Genomic DNA, 8,752 nt, shown 5'->3' with positions numbered 1-8,752 from the left:
GGCAGCCGGTATCAAGTGGAGTGCCCCAAGGGTCGGTCCTGGGGCCAGTTTTGTTAAACATCTTCATAAATGATCTGGAGGATGTTGTGGATTGCACCCTCAGCAAGTTTGCAGATGACACTAAACTGGGAGGAGAGGTAGATACGCTGGAGGATAGGGATAGGATACAGAGGGACCTAGACAAATTGGAGGATTGGGCCAAAAGAAATCTGATGAGGTTCAACAAGGACAAGTGCAGAGTCCTGCACTTAGGACGGAAGAATCCAATGCACCGCTACAGACTAGGGACCTAATGGCTAGGCAGCAGTTCTGCAGAAAAGGACCTAGGGGTTACAGTGGACAAGAAGCTGGATATGAGTCAACAGTGTGTCCTTGTTGCCAAGAAGGCCAATGGCATTTTGGGATGTATAAGTAGGGGCATTGCCAGCAGATCGAGGGACGTGATCGTTCCCCTCTATTCGACACTGGTGAGGCCTCATCTGGAGTACTGTGTCCAGTTTTGGGCCCCACACTACAAGAAGGATGTGGAAAAATTGGAAAGAGTCCAGCGGAGGGCAACAAAAATGATTAGGGGACTGGAACACATGAGTTATGAGGAGAGGCTGAGGGAACTGGGAATGTTTAGTCTACGGAAGAGAAGAATGAGGGGGGATTTCATAGCTGCTTTCAACTACCTGAAAGGGGGTTCCAAAGAGGATGGCTCTAGACTGTTCTCAGTGGTAGCAGATGACAAAACAAGGAGTAATGGTCTCAAGTTGCAGTGGGGGAGATTTAGGTTGGATATTAGGAAAAACTTTTCCACTAGGAGGATGGAGAAACACTAGAATGCGTTACCTAGGGAGCTGGTGGAATCTCCTTCCTTAGAAGTTTTTAAGGTCAGGCTTGACAAAGCCCTGGCTGGGATGATTTAATTGGGGATTTAATTGGGTCCTGCTTTGAGCAGGGGGTTGGACTAGATGACCTCCTGAGGTCCCTTCCAACCCTGATATTCTATGATTCCATGATTCTATGATCTGGATGCATGGGGATTGAGCAGATGCAGGAGCAGCTCCCTGTACGGGGATCCATCCCCCTGCAGCTGAGGAACGATAGGTGCAGGAAGCATGCGGGGATGGTGGTGGGGGGGGACTTTAAAGAGCTTCCTGCAGCTGGGGGAGAAATCTGGGGGAGGGTCTGACCTGGCCCTGGATGCCGTGCAGGGGAAGAGGAAGTCCCATCCTCCCCAGCCCAGCTGCAACTAGCAGCTGAGCCCAGCACAGGGTAGGAGCCACCAGCCGGGTCTTCCCCACTCCCGCCCCCTCCCTCACAGAGATTGACCTCTCTGCTGGCTGCCCTGGGCACCCAAAACATACTGCTGGGGAAGGTTACATGACTGCCTTTGTGGCTTCCCTTTGCTTCCCCCTCAGAAAGTGGAGTGCCGAGCCCGGAGTCCCTTCCCCATTCTACCCCTTCCCCCACGGCCCTGCTTCTGTTCCGATCCCTGTTCCGCCCTCACTCCGCCTCTTCCCGCCGAGACCCCGCCCCTTGCTCACTCCTTCCCCCTGCTCCAGTGCTGCACCCCCGAGATCAGAAAAGCTCTGTGACCCCACTGCAGCCCTGGGGCCACGGTGGGAAGCAGGAGATTTTTCCAGGGGCCCCAAATCCTCCACTGCCCCCCCTCCCGGCAATATGAGGTTTGTGGAGGCTTAGCCTCTCTCAGCCTCCGTTACGCACCACCCTTGGGGGCAAGCAACGGGGCCTCTCGCCCATGTATGGTACCCAAATGTTCATGGGGAAAGCCATTCCCAACCTTACAGCTCTCCGAGCAACCACTTTGGCTGCCCTTCTAGACCAGTTCCTTAACCTCCTCCACCCCTGGCAACCCTGCAGTCACAGCGGCCATGCTGCAATTTGCCCACCTGACCCTTCTGACTGGGCTCACAGAGCATGAAGGGCAGGTTACTATTGCTCCCGACAGTGAAACTGCCCCAGGTTTGCACAGTGGTGAAGGTAGGGGCTGTCGGCAGCGCTGTGTTCCCAAATGCCATGCTGAGCATTCCGTTCACTATTAATTCCCAACACCAGCACACCGTGAAACTAACAAAGCTGGGCTAAACCACTCCATGCTCACTTGCTGGTATGTCGCAGCCCCAGCCTTTACTCTGTGCTTGCACTTTTTCAGTTTACGCCCTCTAAGGCTGAGACTGTCACTTTATCTGTGTTTGTGCAGCACCCAGCACGACCACTTATAATCTTTGGCCCTGTGACTGTTACAGAAATGCTTACAAATAATACCAGCTGACTCAGAGACCAGGTTATCACCTACTGACTCATTAACAACCCTTCCTGCAGCGCATGAAATTTCTGTTGGCTTCCCCCATCCAAATAGTGACCCAGCCAGATCTGTCTGAAGTTGTAAAATCTGGCATGATAACAGCCTCCGGCGGTGTGACTGTAAATTATGAATGAGGCGAGGAAAAAAACCACTTAGCAGTCTGATTAGGAGGCGTGACTGGCCACCAGCCCTGGCATCTCCTGTTGAGTACGTACCCGATGCTTTGACTTTGGATTTAATGGTGCAGTTTTTTTCACGGGTGCTTATGAAATGAACTTGGAGTCCAGTTACAAAGTTGCATTTTGTGTATACATTAGGCAGAGCTTTGTAAGCACCTGGCAACCTGTTCCCTAAAAGCATGAGCCCCTGGGAAGGCTGGGGTTAGGCCATTGTTAAACATAGGCTTTGCTGACAGTAGTGCATCGCAGCCTGCAATTATGCTGTTATGTATCAGGTACCTGTAAATATTCCTGTTACATATGGGGCTGCTCGAACTCTGTGAATCTCTGAAAAGCAACCAGCCTGCTGGCATATCAGAGTAACATTCATATTCTTTCCCCTTGGCGATTAAATCAAAGGTGGTAAATATCATTCCATTGCAATTTCATAAAGAAGAGCACCCAAGGGCAGCTGGCCAGCCCTCATGTTTGTCAAGTTAGTTACCACTTTCATGACACTGTTTAATCCAAACAAACAGTATGAGTAATGCTGTCAGAACAAGTTAGGCCACTTGCTGGAGCAATGTGCAGAAAAGGGGCTGGAGACTTGGGTCACGTGTAGGGAAAAAAATAATAGTTACTTGGTAAGAGGTACCAGGAAACAATGCCTTAAAATGCCTGGTGTATTGTCTACTATAACAATGCCACTCAGGTTGCTTCGAAAGGAGTCCCAGCCACAAACCCCAGCCATGCTCCATGCAGTAATGACAACTCGGCCAGTTCATTGAACATCCTGCATTGGGAGCAGGCAAGACAGCTAGTGGAAGCGTGAGTTGAATTCAGGGAGCTTTCCACAGGGAAAACCGGACAGGTAAAGCAGATTACACACCTGGGTTTCATTTACAGCCTTTTCATCTGAAAGAAACATTAGGCTGGGTTTGTAAGAGGCACTTTAAAGACTCAGCGACGCTTCTGACAAACTCTCCGAAGTTGGGAATGAAGAAGAGCGGCTCTCAGCTCATGGAAAGTCAGACTATCCTCTCCCAGCTCAGGTTGGTTCCCTGGTGTATGATTTCTATGGTTATTTTGTATCCTCAAGCCAAATTTGTTTTCAGCCAGTGACTTGACAGCAAACCTCTATGCTGTAGTGCAGGAGACAGAGCTAGCAGCAACGTTGGGTCTTTCTTGCTTTATGAGCTGTTGCAGCTTACAGATGGTGTGGATGAAAGAGTACAGACACCTTTCCAGCCAAGGCATCTGCATCAACTTTGGGGTGAGGGCTGGTTGAATATTTCCCACCAAAAATTTTTTCAACCTAAAACTGGGGGTTTGTTCTAATGGGTGGAAACTGTCTGGCTTTTCTTGAAAATGTTGGATGTGTTGTTGGATTATCAGTGTTGGTTGCTGAAAATCAAAAAGGAGCTCATGTTTCTAGTTCCCGGTTTTGCAGTGAACAGCTGCCATGTTTTGCTGGAAATTCTGACAGATGCAACTTTTTGGTTTTGCAGAAATTTTGTTCAAGAAATCACTTTCTGCCCAACTCTGTTAGGACTTTAGTTGCCTGCCTTCACAATACGAGAAACACAGAAATAAAGTTTGTGAGAGGAAGTAGGAAGGACTAGGGAACCCAAAATTAAAGGAGTTAGAGATTGTTTAGACCTTGTTTTAATTGCCTTGGGGCAAGACTAAGCAGAGTTAGATCTAAACAACTCCGGGGGTCAGGGAATGTCTGGGGTAGGGGAAAGAAGAAAGAAAGAAATTACTGAAGTTTACTATGTTCTCCCATCATGCTCTCAGTCTCCAAGGGCATTAGTCTCTTTCATTATATGTGTCATGCTGACACAGTGGCTCAGAAAAGTTTTATTACCTCTATCCACTGTTTTTTTACAATGCTCATATAAAACACCATCAGTGCTGAGATCACTTAAAAGCTACCTTGAAACACAAACCTACAGAGGCATTACCACAGACCCAACAGGCTGCTTGAGAGAGAAGCTTCATGTTTTGCAGAAATAATACTTTTGTGCTGTTTCATTTCATGCTATCCCAGCACAAAAGATATGATGTGACAGGCAACTTTTGCTGTGATAACCAATAGCACTATTAACTTGCTTGTATACCATTGCCTTAATTTTTGCTTAATTTCAGATTTGGTGTAATCCCGGGAATTTTCGATCTATGGTTATTAATGGCATGCTGTAAAATGTAATGTATTGGAAGGAAACATAATAGAGAATATCAAAACAATGCACTTGTTGAGCAGGAAAATAATCTTTCTTACTACACTTTCATATGCAAGCAAGAAAGCATATGAAAGCTCTTTGTACCATCCTGCACTGAAACAATTTGTTTAATTAAAAGATAAATTTAGAAACCTGTTTAGATATACTGTATAATTAAAACGTACACCTCACTGTACTGTCTCACTCGGGAGAGCAGCTCCTCGCCATCCATAGGACAGAATGGCAAGGGGTCCATATAGTTGAGCATCACTGGCCCCACCTCTGTTTTACCAAAGTAACCCCATTATGAGCTGTTCTAGTGGAGTTACTCTGGATTTACATCAATGTGACTGGCTCTCCTCCAGCATCCATTTCCTCTGCTCCTGCCCTCACACCGAGGAGCATCTCAAGCAGAAATCCCATAACCAGCCTGACTTCCTACTCTACAAATTCATTCTCTCCTCCTTCAGTTCTGCTGTCTTCCTAGCTAAACAAGTCCACTTCTCCACCTTAATCAGATCTCATGCCTGCAATCCCAGCTGCCTTTTTACCACCTTTGACTCACTCCTCAAACCCCCTGCTCCTCCTGCCTCCACTTTCTCTCCACACAGGATCTCGCCAATTTGTTCCAAGAGAAAATGGGCAAAACAGGACACAATCTCCCCCTCCCCTCACTTGCCCGCCTTCCTCCTTTGCCTCCTACAACTCTCTCCTCCTTCTTCCCTGTCACAGACACAGAAGTTTCTTGGCTGCTCTCCTACTGTAATCTGTCCATGTGCCCCTGTGACCCCATCCTGTCTCCTGGTCTCTCCCATACTCTTTTCCGAACCTCTCGTTCTCCCCTGGCTTTTCCCCTCCCCATAAAAACATGCTGTAGTCCTCCCATCTTAACCTCCCTTGGCCCCCATTTGCTTCGCCAACCACTTCCCCATCTCCCTTCTATCTCTAAGCTCATGGACTGCACTACGTACAATCACTGTCTGGAGTTCTCCTCCAGTTCCATCTTAGACCCTCTCTAATGCAGCTGTTAACCCTAGCACTCCACTGAAACCACTCTCACCAAAGGCTGTAATGATCTCTTCCTAGCTAAATCTCAGAACTCGTTCTCCACCCTCATCCTCCTTGACCTGTCAGTCACTTCAACACAGCGAGCCATGGTCTTATTCTTGAAATCTTGTTCTCCTTTTGCTTTTGTGGCTCAATCCTCTCCTGGTTCTCCTCTTACCTCTCTAATCACTCCTTCATCAAATGCTTCAGAGGATCCTCCTTATCCCCACCTCCAGCTTTCTGTAGGGATTCCTCAGGGCTCTGCCCTTGGTCCCTTCTCTTCTCCATCTACAGCTTATCTCTGAGCAATGTCATCCACAAACACAAATTGAACTGCCCTCTCTGTGCTGACAACTCACAGATCTACCTCTGTACTGCAGGCCTGCCTCCTTCTATCTAAACTAAAACCTCAGCCTGTCTCGCTGACTTCTCCTCCGGGATGTCAGTTCAAGCTCAACATGGCTAAAACAGAGCTTGTAATCTTTCTCCCCAAACCCTCCCTCATCCTCCTTTCTCAAGCCCTATGGAAAGCACCACCATCCTGCCTGTCACTCAGGCCCATCACCTGGGTCACATCTTCAGCTCAGATCTCTGTCCTGATACCAGGCTACGTCTAAATTTTCTTTCTGCAGAACACCACCAAGATACAGCCTTTTCTATACATCCACACAGCTCAAACTGTCCTCCAGGCTCTCGTCATCTGACTCTGCAATTAGTGCCACATCCTTCCCTCTGGCCTTGCCAAATGCAATCTTGCCCCTCTCACATCCACTCAGAAGGCTGCTACAAGGATCATTTTTGTAGCCTGACACGTTGACCGTGTCTCCCCTCTCTTGCATCCTTCTGCTGGTTGGCCTTTTCTATTGGGTCAGACATAAGCTACTTGACTTCACTTTCAGGGCCCCCCCTTCACAGCTTATCCTTAACCTACCTACCATCTCTCATTTACTATGGAAATGTCAGCTCCTGCTGCCAATTGGCCCATGATGCCAATGTCCATTGCCCACTTATTAAATTATCAAACAAGTGCCTTCGTACTTTATCCCACACTGATCCTCGCACTTGGGAGAGGTGCCCCGTAAACGTTTGCAAAGCGACCTCATTATCCACCCTCAATTCTCTCCTCAGAAATCTCTTTTGCCTTGATGCTAACAACTGCTAGGCTGCTGGTGTGCAGAGATCACTGCCTGTCATTGTTTCCTTGGGCTCCCCCATCAGGCTCTATCTACACCTCTACCCTGATATAACGTGGTCCTTGGGAGCCAAAAAAATCTTACCGCGTTATAGGTGAAACCATGTTATATCAAACTTGCTTTGATCCACCGGAGCGCTGCTTTACCGCATTATATCCGGATTCGTGTTATATCGGGTCATGTTATATCGGGGTAGAGGTGTATTTGTTGTCTCTTTTCTTATACTTAGATAATAGGTCCCTTGGAGCAGGGACTGTCTTTTTTTCTGTGTTTGTACATGACTTTGCACAATGGGTCCCTGGTCCCTGACTGGGCTTCATAGGTACAACAGTAATGCAAATAGTAAACAACAACAACAAAAGAGCAGAATTTGGCCCAATAGCTCCAAACTCATTACGATTACACTGATTCTCCTCTTGCTTACTCCAGTGTAGAGCAGGAGTAAGGCCATTGAAGTCAGTGGAGTTAGTATAGATGTAAACTGGTGTAAGCAAGAAAATAAGTTGCTCATTTCTTTCATAGAAAAGCTTTGCCCCCACCCCCATGAAAAGAGCCTTTAGAAGGAAACAAACATTTGTACAAAAAAAAATTCCTCGATGTTTTTCCAATTTTTTGATTAAATGAACCCAACATATTTGGTGTTAGAAATTTGAAAAATTGCTGGGTTTTAATTTTTGTATCTTCATTCACATCCTGTCCCTTTGTACTGGGAGTGAGTTTTGTTCCTGCCCCTCACAATGCCATCCTTCTCTATTTTACAAATGGCTTCTCTAGGAAAGCTGGCTCATTTCCTCCTTGTCCAGGAAGAAGATCCGGACACATACCGCGTTGAAAGTGGTGCATCGGCCTTATGTTCATCCTGTATGTAGGGATGAATATAAACTCTAGCTTGAAGCTGAGACCTTTTTGAAACTCCTCACTGTTCCTGAACATTATTGTTGTTATTACAGTAATGCCTAGAGGCTCCATTGTGCGAGGTGCTGTACAAACACACACACACACACAGTAAGAAACAGTCTCTGTCCTGAAGAACTTACAGTCTAAATAAACAAGACTTGGCCAGTCTAAACTCGGGGTGGGGGGAAATCGATCTAAGTTATGCAACTTCAGCTACGTGAATAACGTAGTTGAAGTCGACGTACTTACACCTACTCACCGCAGTGTCTTCACTGCGGTGAGTTGACTGCTGCCGCTCTCTGGTCGACTCTGGCTGCACCTCTCGTGGTGGTGGAGTACAGGAGTTGATGGGAGAGCACTCGGGGGTCGATTTATCGCGTCTAGACTAGACATGATAAATCGACCCCCACTGGACCGATCGCTGCCCACCAATCCGGTGGGTAGTATAGACATATCCAAAGAGTGGCAGATGAAACAGAAGCAAAGCAAGAGGTGAGGTGACTCAGACAAGGGTGCACAGCAGAGTCAGAAATAGAACCCAGCAGTCCTGAGTCCCACTCAACTTCTCTACCCATGAGACCACACTGTCTCAACAAGCTAGTAACTGCTATGCTGATCATGAGAATGGCACTCATAGCACTTTGCTGGTAAAAACCAGACACTCCGTCTTGTCCTGGGACTGTAACCTCTTTGGGGCAGGGACCATTTTTTCCTTTATCCATTGTGTACAGCACCTGCCAATCCCTGAACAGCACCTCTAGGTGCTCCCCAGTATGCATAACAACAATGAAAGGATTCCCTTTCTCTCCCTTGGCAGGAAGCAGAGCTCTCAGAGCTGGGCACATTTTAGGGAGAAGTACTACAAGCACAAAAAAAGCTGGGGAGCCTTTTAGGGCTAGGATACCCTGGGAAAGGGAGTTG

The 8,752-nt window shown here is 47.4% G+C and overlaps 1 protein-coding gene across 1 annotated transcript in view; it reads left to right on the top strand.

Moving 5' to 3' along the window:
* The first annotated feature begins 3,468 nt into the window (after window positions 1–3,468).
* ADGRF5 (adhesion G protein-coupled receptor F5) overlaps window positions 3,469–8,752 on the top strand; it is a 60,038-nt gene continuing 54,754 nt past the window's right edge. Inside the window, exon 1 of the mRNA XM_077811528.1 lies at window positions 3,469–3,524. Coding sequence (XP_077667654.1) covers window positions 3,469–3,524 — 56 coding nt within the window. The remainder of the gene's footprint in view (window positions 3,525–8,752) is intronic.

This window comes from Eretmochelys imbricata, chromosome 3, assembly GCF_965152235.1.
Source record: "Eretmochelys imbricata isolate rEreImb1 chromosome 3, rEreImb1.hap1, whole genome shotgun sequence".
NCBI classification, from domain to species: domain Eukaryota; kingdom Metazoa; phylum Chordata; order Testudines; family Cheloniidae; genus Eretmochelys; species Eretmochelys imbricata.
This window is presented reverse-complemented; position numbering and strand designations above follow the sequence as displayed.